The sequence below is a fragment of the Artibeus jamaicensis genome, unplaced genomic scaffold, assembly GCF_021234435.1.
Source record: "Artibeus jamaicensis isolate MK-2021 breed Jamaican fruit bat unplaced genomic scaffold, CSHL_Jam_final contig_240, whole genome shotgun sequence".
NCBI lineage: Eukaryota > Metazoa > Chordata > Mammalia > Chiroptera > Phyllostomidae > Artibeus > Artibeus jamaicensis.
Window position 1 is genome coordinate 12,578,978 of NW_026521506.1, and position 20,928 is coordinate 12,599,905.

General features: G+C 37.2%; 1 protein-coding gene across 2 annotated transcripts; it reads right to left on the bottom strand.

Annotated features, from left to right (window-relative positions):
• Positions 1–8,606: 8,606 nt before the first annotated feature.
• Positions 8,607–12,721, bottom strand: RAP2C (RAP2C, member of RAS oncogene family). Of its 2 annotated transcripts, none has more exons than XM_037146352.2 (3): positions 12,546–12,721; positions 11,584–12,392; positions 8,607–8,919 (listed from the first exon to the last, which is right to left on the bottom strand). In XM_037146352.2, the coding sequence occupies exons 2-3, from the start codon at positions 11,854–11,856 to the stop codon at positions 8,641–8,643; spliced, it is 552 nt and encodes a 183-aa protein (XP_037002247.1). In that variant the 5' UTR covers positions 11,857–12,392; positions 12,546–12,721; the 3' UTR covers positions 8,607–8,640. The 2 variants fall into 2 exon arrangements, with proteins under 2 accessions (XP_037002247.1, XP_037002246.1); XM_037146351.2 differs by having other exon boundaries at positions 12,532–12,721.
• Positions 12,722–20,928: the final 8,207 nt, after the last annotated feature.

Consider the following 20,928-nt stretch of genomic DNA (forward strand, 5'->3'; position numbering starts at 1 on the left):
TCTCAAAGTATTAACCAACCATTTAAAGGAGAAAGATTTTACAAATAGAATGAAGCACTGGTGCGAGGTAATATACAGAAGTAACCATTTGTTTAAGGCTCAATTTTTTTCTCCATTATAACTTTCTTTTAAAAGGCATTGAGTAGGTAATACTGAGTTTGAGTATTTAATAAATACAAGTTGAGAAACTGATTAAAGAAATCAATTAAAATATTAAAAATTAATTCTTGCATATTAGCTATCAAGAACTTAGAAAGCTATAAAATGACTGATTGATAAAGAATAGATTTTAAACATATGGTAAACGTGCTAAGCATTCTTATTTAAGGTCAATGGATCTTGAAGGCCAAAGACCTTATGCACTTAATTAGATGTATGGCAACATGCTGTAATAGAGACAGGTTTACCAAGGCTCAGTTCTGCAACCCAGGTTGTAAAGTTCTCCAAAGCAGCATCTGTGCAAATTTCCTCTGAGTTTTATCTGCAATAATATAAAAATGTCATAAAAATATAGAAACATAGTTTACCAATTAAAGTGAGAACACTAACAGATCTACATACACATGGAAGTGTTACCAGAATAACTATGTTAAGGTGAATTTTTTCTGTGTTCACCATTAGTTTAACTTAAAAAGTAATTTTCTGTGGTCCAAAAAAGTCATTACAAATTAAAACACTCTAATGATGCACTGGATATAATATACTGCATGTAAGTAACAACTCTGATTTATTTTTTAAATAGTCCTATACTTTATGGTTGTATTATATTTCATATAAAATGTTTTCTTACTGGTTTAAAAGATCTTACAGTATAAAATTGGCAAATGTTATTTCAACTTTGAATTTGATATGCTTATATATTAATGGAATAAGGTATTGAATTAAATGCATATTAATTATGAGCTAACTTGACAGTATGTAAAATTTTCCAAAAATGTAGGTGGATTCTTTTTTTTTTTTAAAGATTTTATTTATTTATCTTTAGAGAGGAAGGGAAGGAGAGAGGGAGAGAAACATCAATGTATGGTTGCCTTTCATGCATCCCCTGCTGGGAACTGGCCTGCAGGGAACCGGCCTGCAACCGGGTATGTGCCCTGACTGGGAATCGAACCTCGATTGTCTGGTTCGCAGGCCCGCACTCAATCCACTGAGCTACACCAGCCAGGGCGGTGGATTCTTTTTTGAGATTTTAAAATACAAAAATATAATACCATCAGGTTTTAGCTATTGAGTACCTACTAGGTGCCCTGACTTGGGGCAGATGCTAAGTGACAGCAGTAGTTCATACTTTTCACTCTGGTCTGCCCTTTGGAGGACATTCACCCAACCATAGGGACTTCTATGGTGGGATGTCTCAGTCTGCACTTATAGTTATTAGACTTCTGTCCTTCTAATTAATACTGGGGTGCGGGGGAGATCTATCATTCAGACATAATGTCCTTTAATTGTACTGGGTCAGTAAATATCTTCTAAGAGTGTGACATTACATTTGTATTTAGTGTAAAAAAATAAAAATGGTTAAATAAAACCAGAAACTATGAGTAGAATAGTAACTATGAAAGAATGACAAATGAAACCAATTTAAAATCATTTAAGGGCTATACCAATGTTTACACAATGCATAATTTTAATTTCATTTGACAGCTACATTTCTATTTGTATTCAAAGAGCCTGAGAGAACTTTTTATTAGAAGCTATATCATAAAAATAATTAACTTTTAAAAAATGTCTCTCTGCTCATTATAATTTCAATTCTATCATGTAAACACATTAGGAAAAATAGACAAAAGTTTGCCTCTTTAGAAATTATTCGAAAAACACCTTTCTTCCAATTAAAAACTTTTTGCATTAAAAGACACTGTTAATTAGGACACTGATTATTTAAGTTGGGGCAAGTCCAGGTTCTTCATTATTAAAATAAGGATAATAATTTTCCCCAGATATTTGGTATATATCGTAAGGTAATATGTGAAAGCACCTTATATGTCAAATACAAGGTCGTTTTTCATTTCTCAACTATGTTATACATTTCTGGAAGACTAGAATTATGTCTTTTGTACTTAGACTAAAGACCATTTTATTTTTTTACCTTCATTTGAATTTTCATATTTATTTGAATATAACAGTATTTTATTATATTTGTAATTCTTTGGGAAGACTTTTCAGAAATCCACACTAGACTTTCCTAAATTAATTTGAATTAACAAGGTTTCTATAAACTTTAATCCATATATTTCAAATTAAAAAATTATAAAGACTTGGAATTTTAAAATATGATTATGTCTCTGAATAGCGAAAACTTATAATATGTGATGATTTAATAGTTCAGGCATTTTCTGAAATAAAATTGAGGAAGTAGTGATTATTTATTTGTAGCCAAAATAAGCACTAAGAATATAACTTAACCATGATCTATATTAAATAAAAGGTAATGTATGCATTATTTTCTATACTCTAAAAACCTGGTTAACATTTGGTTCATCATTATTCCACAGGATGACAATACTCCAGTGAAACCAAGAGACAGAGATAAATTCCAGGTTATATTCCACAATCTTAAAAGGAGACACAGCATTAAACAACAAAGTATTAATACCAGCCACTTAAAGGATAGTCTCTTTCAGATTAGAATTTCACAAAATGTGAAATGTAAATGTTATTGCTTCTCACTGTGACAGCAAAATTTTCAGTGTACTAACAGCTCTCATTCATTAAAAAAAACATTCTACAAGCTTTACAGGCAGCTGGTCAAACTCATACTTTTTAATTCCCAGGATATCACAGACACATTGAAAAAGTATAACTTGCTTTTTGTAAGATAGAACACAAAAGATCCTTGTCCTCACTCTCAAGTTTCCAGCAAGACATCCAACAAATATTAACTCTAGAAGTTTCTGCTCAAACTCTTGCATAACTGTTTTCTTTTTTCCTAATTGGATTTTGTTATGGAAGAGTACAAATAAAAACCCTCAAAAATAGTCCAAATGTTTTGTTCAGTAAATTATGAAATAGGGTCTCCTCAGTGGGGGAAATTGGTACACAAGAGTACCAAAAACAGAAGTGAAGGAACAAAGATCATTATTTACATCAGCATGAAGAAAAAGGGAGATTCTTGATTCAAGATTAGCACATTATTTCATGTGGCAGCAGAATGCCTGGGATGAAAGGCTTAACAGTTTTTAAATGTCTTTTTAGCTTAGCTGCATTTACGATTTCTAAATGTTATGGCATTTGTTAGCATTCTTTTCAGCAAATATAAATGTGCAATGATAACTGATTTTAAGTTTTTCCCAGTTTTAGACATGATATTCTGGGGATTTAACCAAAAATATTTTAAACTAAAGTTCCCTTTCCATTTTTTACTTGGCATTTTTGTATCCAAGATAAATACTAGTTATACTGGCAAAATACTAGGCTGGAATTCTGTTGATATACGTTATGATTTTGTTAAATATCTTGTTTGTTTCTCTATCCCAATTTGCATAATCACAAAGTATGGGGGATGGAGTTGGGGGTTAGGTCATTAAGAATGCTCACCTGTCACCATTAAACAGAGAGCAAAAGCTGGACCCATGGAATAGAATCCTTGAATGAAAGTGGAACAATGCTTTAAAAAGAACATGTACTCCAAAAGTTTATGGTGAACCCAGAGAAGGAGAGAGGGAGAAGCAATTTTTCTTATGGTCTGACCTAAAATCTCTTTAAGTTTAAATTAACATAAGGAGTTCAATTCTGAGATCTCAAATAGAATGATCATATCCAGTGATAAGAAGCAGCAACAGTGTGAACCCAATGATCTGATCCTAGGTGTTTACTTCAAATTAGACTAAGTAGGATACTGCTCCCCTCAACTCTAAAGTGCTTTTACTATATCCAATATTCCTAAAACTATAACTAATCAAATAAATTTAGGATTATGTTTTGATAGAAAAAGTTTTTCTTAATGACATTATGTTCTGGATTTTAGAATTTCACTGAGAAGTAATCCTATGAAGGGAATCTTTCTGCAGTAGGCTAGAATACTTCCTTGGTAGCAATTCTCCAACTCCATGATGCAACTTTTGTTAATTCTACTGATGGTTCATTCTAAACCAGGGAGGTAATAGAGTAAAACTGAATGGCTCACATGCATTTCATTCTGCAATAAAAGCCTAATCTTGGGGTTAAAGGAAGCAATTAAAAGGTAACATATACATACAAAAATTCACCAGACATTTCCACACCCACAGTAGGTCTAACTAGGCACCTATCAACTCTGAACCGTCACAAACCATGAACTTTGTGGAGATCAGTCAAGGTCTGAAAGAATTAGTGGGACAGAAAGAACAAGGCAACTGTTTTCTCTCCTCTTACCCCAGGGCCATTGCATGTCTTTAAGGTACACACCACTTCTAAAGCATGCTCCCCCCCCCATTCAGGGCTACCATGCCACAGGCTCCATTCGAACTGGATGACAAATGAACATTTAAAATTAGCTCCTTTCCCCACTCAAAGTGATATGCAAAATAGGGCCGGGGAAAAACGTATCTAAACTCTAACTTCTGCAATACAATTCTACCCCAGTGTTGTAACTGATGTGATTAGCATGTAACTTGGATGTTGGAAGATGCCAGCATTTTAAAGTACACAATGTGATCCAACGTTCATGATTTTTCCCCTCACATCTGCTAACTCCCCAGCACATATCTAATTAAAAGATGGAAATATTAGAAAAGATTCCACACATTTATTTTAAAAATTAAATAACTAATCAATTCCACTGTGTTTAGAAATAGTAAAGCCAGCTAGACTGAAATGACATTAATTAATGGTTTGGCCTTTCAGAAGCCTTAACATCCTGTGCATTCTGTTGCCACGTGAAATGAAGTGCTAGTCTTGAATCAAGAATCTCCCTTTTTGTTCAGGATAACATATATGATGAAGTGAGGCTGACATAAATATTGATTTTCATTCTTTCAGCTTGATTCCTGGTATTTGGTACTCTTATGCACCATTTACTCTCATTGGAAGAACCTTTTCATAATACATGGAGGAAAATAGGATTAAATTTTGCAGATCTTCAAACTATAGTGAAGAACACATTTTTTTATTTGTTTTCCTTGTTTTATAACTTTTGTCAATATTGGACAGGGATATAGGAACCTTTGAAAAGTAGGTAACCTTTAAAATCATATTTGCCAAAAGGGTATTTACCAAACTGTCGAATTTAAGTTATAACTTTACTTCATTTCCCACCTTCCTTTCAGCAAATCAACAAAATATTTTAAGATATTATTTTGCCTGGCTGGTGTAGCTCAGTGGATTGAGCGCGGGCCTGCGAACCAGACAATCTCGGTTCGATTCCCAGTCAGGGCACATGCCTGGGTTGCAGACCTGTTCCCTGCAGGCCAGTTCCCAGCAGGAGATGCACAAAAGGCAACCATACATTGATGTTTCTCTCCCTCTCTCCTTCCCTTCCCCTCTGAAGATAAATAAATAAAATCTTTTAAAAAATTTAAAAAAAATATTATTTTACTTCTTTTTGGCATTCTCTCTGTTTGTAATCACCTCTACCCCACCCCTATCCACTCATATCCTACCTGACACAAAGGTTACTACTCCCCAATTCCTCTAATTCAGTGGTTCTTAGGAGAAATTTTGGCCCCTAGGAGATGTTTGGCAATGTATGGAGAAATTCATGTTTGTCACAACTTAGGGATGGAGGGAATGCTATTGGCACCTAGTAAAGGGATTCTATTAAACATCCTACACCCCACCCCCAACAAAAAGGCCAGAATATTAAAACCAGCTTTGAATGGATGTGGTCTGTGCTTTCCCTGAACCCCCACAACACTGTAATTTACTTATTTCATAGTATTATGAGATTAACAAAATACCCACCATTCTCAACAACAGTATTTATACCAAAATAGCCATCTGCCAATTATTCACACCATCCCTGAGGTGCTATGATATACTTAGTAAAAGCAAACTACAGGGCTACAACACTGACCTGAGTTTTTATTACATTGCTGCTGCACAGTAAAAAAAGTCCTTCAATGCACCTGATTGCAGGCTACTCAGGTCAGTAAGGAAACCAGCCATGAAAGCAGTATGTAAAGAATCTGGCCATGAATCCAAACTCACACTAAGGTTACTTCCAATGAGAGGTTGAAAGGTGAGGAAACAATCCTGGGAGCCACGCAGATAAGCAGGTGTTGGACAAGAGACTGGTGACCCAAAATGAAAGGTGGTAAGAAATAAATGTGAGGAATTATCAGAAGCATTCTTAGCACATTAATGAAGTTTCTCTTTCATTTAAGAGCAATCAAGCTATAAAAATCACAGTCTTTCTGACTTACTAGTATCTTATTATTTCTCACTTGTACAAAGTAGTCTTCTAAATATTAAGGACAAGCATTTCTCAAATCAACTTTACTTGTCAAAGTTTGATCTTCTATCTAGATCTGAGGCAGACAGACCTCAGGCCTTCATGATTCAAGCTACAGGATTCAGAACCCATCACCTGTGTTTTTAAATAGTGAGCAATCACAACCACAAGCTTTCTGGATCTTGGATTACAGATTTCCATAGTTCAATCTTATTTGATAGAAAAGAAAAGGGGGGAGGGGAGGAAAACAGAATATCATGTCCTTTGTTCTAAAAGATCTTGGTGAGTCTTGGTCAGGGAATTCCCTTAAATAGTTTCAGAAATTCAGCTAATTAGATATTTTATTGTGAGGGTTGCACTTTCAATAGTGTATTCTGCTTAAAAAAAACACAAAAGACTACACAGGCAATTTGACCCATTATTATAAAAATAAGCAATTATTAGTATTAATATTTTCTGATTTTTAGTATATAACAAAAATATAAACAGAATTGGCTTGAGATATTTCAAAATACTTAATCATTCCTATAGGTAACCAAATGGGCTAAAAGTAATTTAGTCACAAAAGTTACAAAATAAAAGAAACTCAGAAATAATCCAGAATAAGATTTAAAAATAGGTTTAGAAATTGCCCATTTGCCGATTTGACTGAGACAACTGGCCCTCTACATGTATGAGGTCAATTTTATTCTGTTTGCTTCATATACTTGTCTACAATAATAATGGAAAAAATGGGGACTGTTTGTGGGAGCTGGTTAATTTTTCATAAAAACAATAAAATTAAAATGTGTAAACTTCTGTCATTTGCCCAATTAAGAGTGTCAGAGAAATAGAGCATAATGGTGAAGAAATAATCACTGTTCAGAGCTTGTTCAAACTTGAAGCTGGCTTACAGTTTAAGAAGAAAGATTATGGAAGCAATAACATGAAACTTGATCACCTACATACGTCAAAATACTATACTGTAAGTGTGACACTATCATAAAAACATATGCTGGAATACAGTCTGAATAGTGACTTTATAAGGTAATAGATATAGCCAGGTATAAGAAAATAAATGATTTTTCCAGGATATTCTGGTATTCTAGAAAGCTGATGAGTGAAAGCATTTTGAATGAAACACTGTGGTCATCCTTCCTTTTCAAAGATGACATTACCTGACAGAAAATCTTCCCTGAAGATAAATTAGGAACCATTAATCTTTTGTCCAGGGAGCACATATAAAGCCAGACCTTTGATTAGAAATCACCACTGTGATCTGAAATGTCTGTTGCCATTTGCGACACTGCCTCCAAGACTTGAGTTCATTCTTGGCTCAAAACAATCAATTCCATTCCTGATGTTGTCCGGCGAGTTTGGCATTTGCTGCGGGTTTCTCAGTCATTCAGTCTATTGATTGTTTTATCTCACTATCTAAATGTCTAAGTGATATTATCTGCCCAATTACAATCTAGATTGAAAAGTCATGATATGAATAAAATAATCTCATTGTAAAGGCTCAGTAAGTTTTATATATCAACTTTTTCAAAAACTCATTCACTTAAAAAACTTTTATTATCATTTGATTCAATGAAAAGTTCAAAGGTTTTGTTATTATTTTTATTAACTTTGTTATTTACTAAAATGAATAAAAATGTTTCCTGGCCTTGGGACTCCTCCTTCTAACACATCACGGATGATTTTGCCAGATTCTTCTCATTTGGACCATATATTCATTTGTTATTATCAGAGATCACTTAAGTCTCTCAAGTGCCAAGTACAGATGAACTTGATTAATTAATCATTCTGTTAAATCAAGCATTTTGGTGATTAGTAAATTGATTATTTAAATTACAGCACCTCTCTAGCCCAGGATAGAAAAGTATAGAAAACAAAACTAATCATCTTCTGAAATTATTACTGGATGCTCTCCTGTGCATTCTGAAAGCTAAATTACCGTAACACTGAAAAGGTGTATTATCCTTTAACTCATCCCTCCCCAAAGGAATGTTATCAATCAAGCAGAGAGAACAGTGACTCACTTAAAAAAAATAAATCTTGTGGGAATACAGCAATTTCTTACCTTTGTTTTTCTTAATTTTCTGCATTGAATGTTGACTGTTTTGTTGAAAGGGAAATGTTATTTTAAAATACAGAAATTTAAGGTAGTACAATGTGTATTAACATTAACCAGATTTGTTATACTTGATCAAAAACAAAACACTCTGTGGCTCATAAGATTCCATCAATGACTAACCTGCTCGGTATGGCCATGATTGAGGTTATCTTTTTTACTGGACAACACAAGTTGTACAACACTGATCTTGCTTCTCGGGCAGGGATGAATAGTTCATTTGCCTGACGATCTCAGCAAAAAGTTCATCCACCATTGATTTACTTTTTGCCGATGTCTCCATGAAAGGACAGCCCCATTCTTGAGCCAGTGCTCTGCCTTCTGAAGACATAACCTCTCTTTCTGGTTCCAGATCCACTTTATTTCCTACTAGGATTAGTGGGACTTTTTCATATCTCTTCACTCGGACAATCTGATCTCTCATTGGCTTGATATCCTATTCAAACAATCACAAAGAAAAAGAATAAATTATGCTGTTTTCATAACCATAACAGAAATATGACAGTCTCACAGGAACTCATCCCTTAGTGAGTACAGAAAGCTGAGTTTTAAAAAACCCCACAGCATATATGAGAAGGCAACCAACTGATGTTTCTCTCTACCCCTCTCCATTCTCCCCTCTTTCCCCCTCCCCCTACTCTTTCTCTCCCAATGAAAAAACATCCTCAGGTGAGGATTATATATAAATAAATAAGCAAACAAATAAAACCAGACACCCAAACAAAGAAAATGTCATATTCTCCAGTGAAGTACAAACTAGATAATTTCCACAAACCCTACTTGCTGGGTTTCTATGAAGAATATAAAATGTAGGTTGCACACTAACCTTCTGATTCAATCACTTCTTTCCCACAGTCTATACTGATTTTAACAGTTTCCAAATATGATGAATCCATCCATACATAAGGGTGTTTGGCTATCTCCTTAAACCTGCCAGCTTGTCATCACTCCTCCTAACACCTGATATCCTAGCACAGGATTGTAGCATCAATGCATTTCTAGCCATTTAGCAAGAGCACTTGAGAGAAAAAGTTTAAGGTGGAAACAAAAATACTGTCATGCCTAGAAGACCAAAGTTAAAAACAGACTTATACTCTTATATTTTTCATTTTAAATAAAATAGTATACTTTTATCTCACTTAAATTAAACACCTTAAATATACTTAAATATAATAAAAACTATTGTAACAATGAGCACCTCCTGGGATCCACAGGCAGGCAGAAGTCTGACCAAGAGAAGTCATCCTTTTCTTTGCCTACATTTGGGTTTACAACTTGAAATTTACTCCAAGTGTATTACTTTTTTGTAATTACAATTAATCATAAAAGATAACAGCTTTAACAATTCTCTAGTATCATCAGTTTGAGGTGGCATACTGATTAAAAACAGTATTATAAATTTTATACTAACATTACCATTTTTTTGATTTTTCACAGGTTAACTTAAATATAAACGTGTTAATTTAAATAGTTAACAGTAAACAGCATATTCACATGTTGGTTGTAGGAAAATGAAGGGACTGAAAATTTACAAAAACACGGTTGTTTCATATTTGCAACAATGTTTCTTTATTTGGTCATGTATCAATTCAGTCTTTTAGGTTAAGCTTCATTTCCTAGTGTCTTCATAAAAACCCAAGTTCAGCTGAGAATCCGAATTTATGTCACTTGGCTTTAAAAGAGTTTAATTCTCTGTTGAAATAATGGCAGATTTTTTACTCCCTATTTATGGCTATCACCGAAGTAGAGGTAATTGAAATCTTATGAAAAACCCTTCACACAACTTCCAGGCTCTAGAGAGTCAGCTAATAGAATAACAAATCTCCAAAGGATCTTTTTAAAATTTTTTTATTGCTCTTCAATTACAGTTGTCCCCATTTCCCCCCATTATTCTCCCTTGCCCTGCCCACTGCTCCCCCCTCAGAAAGAATATGCCTGCCAAATAGCACCTTTTGTGCTTTTGGGAGGAAAAGGTGCTTATGATACTACTGCTTTGGAATTTAGACCTACATATGATGAACTTGAATCATTTACCTAGAATTTATTATGTTTAAAAGAAAAAAAAACCTGAAGTGCTATATCCCATTAGTGAAAAATTGGCTACAGTACTTTAATTTCAAATACTAAGAAAACTAGAATTAGCACATTGGCTTGACTAAAGCACTTAATGTCTCCTAAGTAAGAAACATTAAGCGGACATCTTTAAATGCAGAAAAATGTCCATTTCCTAAATCAATGGAGGTCAATATAATGGGTCAATATGAGGTTATTTTCAGGGAATAAATAGCAACATTTATTGCATCTCTTAAAATAATATTAAACCCGGTGGAGAATAGGGCAGATTTGCTGAGGAAACTGGACCATCTCCAGTTTGGCCACCCAGCCAAGGTTAGAAATCTGCACTTGCTCAGTGTTCCTGGATCCATGTATTTTGTATAAATATAGTCAGTGTTATCAGAAACAATTTGGATAACTGCAGAAAGGGAGGGTCATTCTGCATTTATGTTGCTTATTAATTCCAAGCACTAATCTTTTCAATTAATTACATTTCCTTCACATGCCCCAGGTAAGTAAAATGCCTAGAAGGCAGGCCTTGAGTTCATCTTGCAGCACAAAGGTTTTTGAAGCTGCTTGAGAAACTTGGGTGAACACAGAGAAGGGGGTGGGAGAAGCAGCCACAGATGAGTTATATGTGCAACAGATATTCAGCTCCAAATAGTTTTCCTTCCAAAGTGCTCTATGTACCCAAGATTATTAGTTAACGGTGATTTGTTGAGTATATTAATCAATGCTTGTTGAAATGAACACACAACTTCAGAAGGTTATATTCCAAGCTAAATATACACGCACTGATGTATTTCGTTTTCACTTTTCTTTGACGTAAAAGTAACTTTAAAATATTTGTTGACGGTTGTTATTTTATTAGTCTCTGTAGAAACAACCTAACACTTTTTCATGCCAGGAGTAACCTCAAAAAATGCGCCATGTCTAACTTTCAAAAGCAAAAACGTAGTCATTAACGCACGGTTCAAGCAAACCAGAAGTAAAAGTAGAATTACCACACCCCCTTTTAACAAATTACAAGACTTGGTTTGGTTACCTGAAAAGACTGCTGATTAACGAGACTATAAACCAGGATGAAACCTTGGCCGTTTTTGATGTAGAGATCTCTCATGGAGGCAAACTGCTCAGTTCCTGCGGTGTCCAGAATTTCTAGCACCGACGGAGAAGAGTCCACTTCGATCTCTTTGCGGTAGAAATCTTCAATGGTGGGGTCATATTTCTCAATGAAAGTCCCAGTGACAAACTGCACAGTCAGGGCAGACTTGCCAACCCCTCCGCTCCCTAACACCACTACCTTGTATTCCCTCATGAATCTCACCTTCACCAACTCCTACACGAGGGAAGAAAAATAAAGCCCCGCTAACTGCGGCGCAGCTTGGGGAGGCGGAAGGTGGGCGGAAATCTGCGAACTCGGGAGGAGAACGCTGAGAAGCGGAGGGCCCGACGGAGGAAGAAGAGGAAGTTAAGGGCGGGGGAGGGGAGAGAGTGAAGAGTCGGGGTGGGTGGGGATGGATGGTAATGCCCCTCCTATAGGAACTGAAGCCTAGGCCGGGGGCGTGGGGAGGAGGGCGCGCCTGGAAAAGCCCAGCGAGGGTGGGGAGATGAAACGCGCCCCTCTGGGGGAAGGGCTGGAGGCCGCAGACCAAGGGGCCCTCACGGGCAGGCTTGCGACGGAGAAGCCCGTAGCCAGGGGCTGCCCCAACACCTCCTTCGCCCTTCACACAAAGGGGCCCTGAGACCCCGCTTCCTTTTCTCGCTGCAGAGCTGGCCCAGGCCTCTGGGCAGGGCACCCGTCACTGCCGCCGGGCGGGTCTCTGGGCCCGGCTCTCGCGGGCGTCGTCCGGCCTGTGATGAGAGAAGGGCGCACATTACCCGCCTGACCCCCGCCCGCCCCAAACCAGCAGCTCCGGCTGCCGCCTCCCCCAGCTCCCCCGACCCCCGAGACTCGGCTATCTCTGCCAACGCGGCCGCCGCCGCCGCTTACCCTACAGTCCTCACCCGCCCGGCCGTCCCGGAGCCTCTGTCAAGCCAAGGCCATGGTCACGGGCCAGCTGCTAGCTCTCACCACGGCCCCAGCGCTGCTATTCGCAGAGGGGAGAGGGGCGGGTGCCGTCCGGGCCGCTGCGGCCGCAAAGACTCCAGGCGAACCCACCTCTTTTTTTCCTTACCCACCCCCCCACCCCCCACCCCCAGAATACACCCGGAAGGGTTTCCCTGACACACTGGCTGAGGTGCCCCAGTTCCCCGAGACAGTACAGGATCACTTCCGGTGGGGAAAGTCCCACCTCTTCGGAACCAGGCGGATGGCTGTGGGGCCGCGCCCTGCTGAGCGAGAAGGCTAGGGACTGTTTCAGGTCCGTGCTATGGCCTTGGCAAAGGGCCTTTCCGCGAACCTGCACCATCCTTCCTTTCCCCGCCGGTCCGAAGCCTCTGCTTCTTCTTCTGCTGCTCCTGACAGTCCCACCCCAAACCCTTTGAAGCCCATCCGCGTCTCAGGCGCCCTTAGCCCCGCCTGAGGATTGGATCAGCTCCTTGGCCTGTGTAGGAGCGCCAGTAATAATCTAACGACCGAGAGAACGCCATCCATCCCTGGACTAGAAGTGGCAGAGAAAAATAAAACAACCAAGAAAGTTGATTCTCTTTGCTGGTACTATTTCCACTTGATTTTTTTTCTTAGAAATGAGTGCAAACTACCCTTAGAGTTCACTACTGCTATGATTTCGTACGTGGTGTGTTTTACTTAGCTGTCCCTGACAAATAATTAAATACACAGAACTTTTTTCATCTGGCAAATCTACCTTAAGTCTACCAGCAAATGCCAAAGTCACTCCTTTTTCTTGTCACCAGGCTCGGAAAACAAAAGGATTATAAATAAACTTTGCAGGTACTCTAACTCAGCTTTGCCTCTGTTTGATCCCAACAGCTGCACAGCAGGAAAGGTAACCAATATTCAGGGAAGAGTTGATTGGAAATTGTTTATTCCTGCAGACTAATTTCTTTTAGTCTTCCATTGCCTGCATGCATAGCAATTTGCATGGCTGGCTTTTCCTCGTTAACGTTTGCTTTAATAGCCATTCTTCATAGTCATTGAAATTCAAAAGGGAAAGGCTCTGGTGTTAAACACTAAGTTTCTATTTTTTAGATAAAATTGGTACTTCTTACATATCTTTCGGCCAACTTTCTATTTGTAAACTTTGTGTCACATCAACAGGCCCAGAAAACTAGGTTATATTTTAGGCGTGTCATTTCCTTTTTGAGTCAATCATGCACCCAGAAACCTGTGAGTCTTGCTGGCCAGTCAAGTTAAATTGACTCCAAATTCCTTACCTGCAAGCCCTAATAGTCAGAGTGTATAAAAATATTACCTATCCCAAACTGTTAGATATTAGAAAATAGGCAAATCACAATAGTGTGAAGTCCTACTGTGTCTCTCTCCCTGAGTATTCCCCCAATGTCACTTACAGTATCCCAAAGACAGTTTAGTTGAATGAAATTCTCCTTGGCCTAGGGCTGGTGCAGTCAGTCCCTGCGAAGTCTCCCACTCTGGCTGCCGCTAGCTAGCTCTAGTCTAGCCTGATATATGAGGCACTGCCCTCTGCTGGAAGAAGTTTGGTCTATGAGTTATGAGTTTCCGCATGGGTCACTACTCCTTCCACACGTGCTGTTGCCTGATTTGGAGCTCTGCTGCCCATCCCCTTGTCTAGCTGTTTCCAGACTGTCTGGTGGAATCCAGTGCTGCACCAGTCCTTCTTGTAACTTAGTGTAGAAATTCATCTTCTGATCCAGCAAGCAGTGTTGAATAGTCATGGCAAGTTTCTTCACTGTTATTAAATTGCCAAAACAGAAAGCTCTTCTTTCTCAGGTTGTCCCACCTGTTGGCAACTCTAATAGCTCTGAATGTGTTGGTCAAAGTGTTTTGGATAGAGTTCTTTGTTTTTCCACAAAGTAAAGCATACTCCTCCCTTCAGTACAGAATCCTACTGGGTCACTCTCAGCAACTACAGAGTTGATAAATGTCACACTCAGTCTGAAGATCCTTTTAAACTTTCTTATGAAGGAGATTCATTACAGCAGCATTTAGGAAAGCAAACAATTGAAAATAATTTAAATGTCTTCCAATAGTGATAAAAAATAATAAGGTCTCTGTGTGTATACATTCACAAAATGGGATACCATGCAGCTATTAAAAATGAAAAGTAGATTCAGAAGTGCCAATTTGAAAAAATGGCCAAGATACATATTGTAAGGTTGAAAAAAAAGCAAGATACAAAACAAATGTATACTTGCTCCCATTTATGCAAAATATGTATGAATGGATGCAATATATAGTTATATAGCCATTAAAATCTGAAACAGTCATTAATTATTAGTAAGGAATATTATGAAAGGATTTTTATTTCTTCATACTATTTTACTTTTAAACAATAATAAGGTATTATGAGAAAAGAGAATTAACATAATTTTATAATATTTTTAAAGGATAAACAAAATAAAGTTGTTCAAAAAACAATATCCTGACTGTCTAGGGGTCCATGCACAGATCTGCCCAATTTAAACAAAATCCCTACCCCCACCTCTCTGTCCTTCACCACACATCTCTATACTTAGAAAAGAATTTTCACATACATTATCTCATTAGACTCCACTTGTTTGCCAGTTTACTTTTATTATGCAATAAAAGCATAAGACCAAGTAGAAGAGCAGTGCCTGGAAGTCGAAAGCCTAGGGCTCTGAACTAAGGCAGATAGGCATTTAAACAACAGCTTTCCCACCTCCTAGCTATGGAACCTCAAGCAAGTGATTTCACCCACCTGAGCCTCTAATCCTCACCTGTAAAATAGAGCCAATCATTTAATATGAGAATGTAAATATTATATGTAAAATGCTTAGCACAGTGCCTGGTTCATTATGAACCTTTAATAAGTGCTAGCTATTTGGTTTTAAAAGTGTTAATAGTTTGTTTTTTTAATCAGCCGATATGGACAGGAAAACAAAACAAAAAGCCCAAATACTTTCAAATGATATAAAAATAATAAAATAACTCAATCTTTTCAAAGGTATTTATTGTTAAAATGCTTCTTGTACAACATTCCTTTCAGGGGGAAAATGTTATTTATATGCTAGTATATCTATCAACTTGTCTTCTATATGTACTTTTTAAAAATTACTACAAAAGTAATCTCACTATACACACCATTCTGCACCTTGCTTTTTTTCACTTACTACTATATGTTGGTGATTTTTCTATTTCAGAACATACACACATACCTCATGTTTTTTAATGGCTGAACCATGATTTAGTTAACCAGTTCCCTACTTAAGGGCACTGGTTTCTTCTAGTTCTTTATACTGAATATCTTCCACACAACCTATATCTTTGCCAGCTAATACTTAAGGTGAATTTCAGTACTTCAGTAATTGAAACAACTGGTACTAGCATTTCAAATTGTTCTGGTAAATATTGCCAAATTGTCCTTCAGAAAGATCAAACAAATTTACATTTTTACTGACACAGCATGACTGTATGTCTTTATAATCTCACTGTAGGTATTATTAATTTCAGTATTTTATGGCTATTGTTACTTGCTTTAAATTATTTTCAAAACTAACAAATGTAGGATAATTTTTAAAAATATTTTATTTATTTTTAGAGAGGGGGAAGGGAGAAACAGGGAGAGAAACATCAATGTGTGGTTGCCTCTTGTATGCCTCCCACTGGGGACCTGTCCTGCAAACTGGGCATGTGCCCCTACTAGGAATCAAACCAGCAACCCTCTGGTTTGCAGGCCCACACTCAATCCACTGAGCTATACCAGGCAGGGCCAAATGTAATAAAAGAAATTTGGGCTTCAGAGGCAGATAATCCTAACATTGCTCTTTGCTAGCTAGATCTCAATTCTCTGATTTATATAGTTGGGCATAATAGTTATATCTAGCTTATAGGTCTCCTTTGAAGAATAAGTGAGACCATCCATTCAAAGCACTTAGCTTTCCAAATACTAACTGCTTAATAAATGTAAACTGCTTAAATAATAACTTTCCACCCCCAAGGTTCAAAAATAAGGGGAGGGTAACTTCTCTGGAGAGTATGTCCTTGAGATTCAGAAGTTTTGTTTTAACTCTGTATCAACCTCCACTCCAAAAATAACTATTGCTCTGGCAATTATTTTTTAAAAACACAGCTGATTTTTACCCTAGTGTGAAAAGATCTTTGGGTATAAACTATATGCAGAATACAGAAGTTATAGGTACATAATTTCATTTTATGCAGTTAGTTTGGCACAAGCTTAAAGTGCTAAATTTTTTGCTTCAGGCAGCAGTTGTTCACGTCTCTTATCCCTCTTTTCCAGTTTATGTGTCCTTCAGATGGGAGCCCTGGAGCCATTAACTGTTCTGGATAATTTTCCCTTACTTCCACCCTCCATAGTGGGCCCTCTCACCTTTCAGGTCCTGGGTGAGAGAAAAAAATGACAAGCCCTGTTTTCCCCCTGCCCCAGTACTTTCTGTCTCTTTTGCTTGAAGTTGCCTTCAAATTAGTAGAAAACAGACTGTAGTGTCATTGGTCTGTGCCTATAGAAATCTTCAGCAGGACATCTCCTCTTCTTATTTCAGTACTTTAAGAGCCCCCATGATAGCAGATTGTCCTGGGTTCTTTCTAGGTCTTTCCATCTCTTTCCAGCCTCCGATATTCCAATTTTCCCTTTCAAATTCCACCTGCAGCTACACCGGCTGTTAATTCTGCATGTTGGTCTCCTCGGGTACACAGAACTAAGTTTATATCTTCATTTTCTTATTCTCATTGTAAACACGTGTTTGTTTGTTGGTTTGGCAAAAAAAAATTTAAGGTATAATCCCACCACCCAGAGAAAATCACCATTATATTTTAGTGCCTTTCATAACATTTTACTCTGAAAGTGAAAATATTTTTAAAACTAAGAATGGGTCATATAATTTTGCAAGCTGCTTCTTTCACTTACTGAAGGTTGATGCCTGCACAAAGTATTAAAAATACTTAGCCTGAGTATGCATTCTTCCCGATAGCTTTAACTTTGCTACAACCCCAATGAGCTTTCAATCACATTCAACCTGAAATCTTTATCATGGCAAGATCTGCTTACCACAAAGGCCACTACTATCCCTGGCTGGCCAGGCAAATACCCCTATTATTTTTCAGATGTCATGGCTGGGAGAGTTAGTTCTTTATAAGTCAGTGAGCTACTTAAATAGAGTGTACCTGAAACAGATCTGAGCACCTTAATCATTTTCTCTCTTCATTTTATCTTTAATTTCAAACACAGTAGATATGAAAGCATTTTTAAATCTATTAAGTACCACTAAATTTAAGGGATTAGTATTGATAATAACCATATTTCGTTCTTCATTTCTGCATGTTTATTGGCAATTTTAATCTGTTGCATAACCATGCTCTTAATTTATATGTACCTGAATCACCTGGAGGTATTGTTAAAATACAAATGGCCACGCCTTGCTCCCAGAGTTCCTGATTTCTGTGTGGGGACAAAAATTTACATTTCTAAGTTCCCTGATGACACTGCTAATGGTCCAGGGACCACACTTTAAGCACCACTTTTATAAAAAGTGGTAGGGCTTTATATTTGAATTTTCCCTGCTCAATATTCATTAATTTATTAACTCATTCAATCATTCATTCAATACACATTGACTGAATTTCTATACTAAGCCAAGCACTTTGCTAGGTAGTAGCAATGGAAAGATGGATAAGACACAGTGCTTGAAGGAATTCATGGCCTTATGAGGAACATAGACAATTAAATCAATATTTATTTACATTACAGTGTGGCAAGTGTCATGATAGAAATATGGCTAGGGTGCTCTGGGAGGCTCAGGAAGGGCACCAGGGAGACTTAGGAGGAGATGATTGGGCTGTGGGTGAGGAGGCCAGAGGGGTTTCTAGGGGCTATAACTAGGTAAAGCAAAGCCTGATATAGTTACCTGAGGGGCTTTATCTTTCCCCTGAAGGCTGTAGGAGGTCATAGAAGGTGGTTTTACAAAGGTAGGGCACTACTGCACTGCATAAGTATCTATATATTTGGCATGCAGGCCCAGGTTAAAATACTGGCTGTGCTGCTTGAATAACCTGGATCAAGTTACTTAACTTTCTCTGAGCCTCCTATTCCTCATGTATAAAAGAAAAAATAGTATGTACCTTACTTAGGTGTTCTGAAGATTACATAAGAGAAAGAACCTAAATGCCTGGCATATGGTAGATATTTAACAAGTAGTGAGAAAGCTAAAGGCATGAAAGATATGCTTCTCAGATTATTTTAGATCAAAACTACCAGGCTAATTCAAATATAAAGGCCATATTAGATTTACATGGTGGCAAGTTGAATGATTTAATGGTATAATAATGATTTATTGTTACATACTATGCTACGAATTGTACAAAGTGATTTATACTCATCATTTCATTGTATTCTTACAATAATCTTAAGGCTCAGAGAAGTTGCATGACTTGTACGAAGTTGTACAGCTTGTTAGTGGCAGAGCTTGAATTCAAACTCAGGTCAGTCTAATCCCAGAGTCTACACTATATTACCACCTGTTTCACAGCTAGCAGTTCCATTTCTTTGGAGTGTAGAACAGTGAACTGGTGGTAAGACAAGGTTATAGAATACAGGCTTTATTGTCCTGTTTCTATAACCTTGAGCAAAACTGGTTATTGCTACTGATTTTCTATTTCCTCCAAAAACGCCTCCATGACCTGCCAGAAGTCATTGACCTTCGGTCTGTAGCATCTGCTACTATTGATGGTGAGTTTGTCACAATTACCTTCTAAAATGTCCTGGAACATTTACAACAAAGAACCTCTTTGTCTTGCTACTGGGACTATATTCAACTCCATGGAACGAGTCATGAGTAAACTTAATTACTTTTAACATTGTTTTATAAATAACAGTTATCATTTATTAGGCACTTGCTATGTGTCTGGAATTTTGTAATACACTTTTATCCTCACATCAACCCCATAGCAAGTACTATTTTCAAAATCCTTAGTTTAAAAATAAGGAACTGAAGGTCAGGAATTTCAAGAAATTTACCTAAGATTACACAGCTAGCAGAGGCAGATTAAAGTCCAGAACTGGTACATCATTTTTTATAAACCTCACCTTAAAAATTTTTTGCTTTGCTTCTGTAGCTATAACATTCTGAAACACAATGTAATTCCCCTGAATACTTCTACTTCCTATGTGACTCAACACATGACAGTTCAAGTCTTGTTTTTAATGATATGTGTTCAAACAATGCCCATTTCCTCAAAATTATTGCATAAAAGACAAGAAATAGTGTTGGTGAGGACATGGAAAAAAGAATCTTTTGTGCAGTGTTGGTGGGAATATGAATTGGTACAGCCACTATGGAAAATAGTATGGAGGTTCCTCAAGAAATTAAATATAGAACTATCGTGTGATCCAGCAATCCCACTTTTGGGTATATCTCCAAAGGAAATGGGATCGTTATTTTGAAGAGATACCTGCACTCCTATTTTCATTGCAGCATTATTTATAACAGCCAGTATATGGACCTAAGAGCAAACTACCTAAGCATCAACAGATAAATGAAGAAAGAAGATGTAATATATGTTAGTATATGAGTATTAGTGATCCATGAGAAAGAATGTGAAATTCTGACTTACTGAGGCCTCCATATGCTCTCAGGAATTCCCTCAGTAGGTAACCAAAATTAAGACTGGAAAGAAATTGCCTTAAAAGTGAATTCTTAGTCATTTAAAAGGACTGTTGTCTCATTGCTTTAAAAGGCTAATATATAAATGTGAGAAATGATGTGAAAATTAATGTAAAGATTAGTATTGGTAGCCCTGGCTGGTGTAGCTCAGTGGATTGAGTGCGGGCCTGTGAACCAAAAGATTGAGGTTCGATTCCCCATCAGGGCACATGCCTGGGTTGCAGGCCAGTTCCCAGCAAGGGCCAGTTCACAGCAGAGGATGCATGAAAGGCAACCATACATTGATGTTTCTCTCCTTTTCTCCCCTTCCCTTCCCTTCTAAAGATAAATAAATAAATAATTTTTTAAAAATTAAAAAAAAAAGATTAGTATTGGTGATTAAAAAAAAATTGGAGCAGCCAGCTGAATATGCAGAGTTCTGGCACTAGGTGTCAGCAAAAGATTAAATTAGACACTAATCTCTTTCTTTTCCTTTATTTTAAAGGTTTTTATAAAAATAAAAATAAAATACATTTCCTGGATTTTTTAAAAAAGAAGACACAATACAACCCCTTGTTGCTGCGACAGCATTAATGGGGGAGAGGTTGGGTTGCTGCTGCTCAAAGTGGACAACTTAAGGAGATCACCATGGCTCAGCAAATTATCTTAGTTT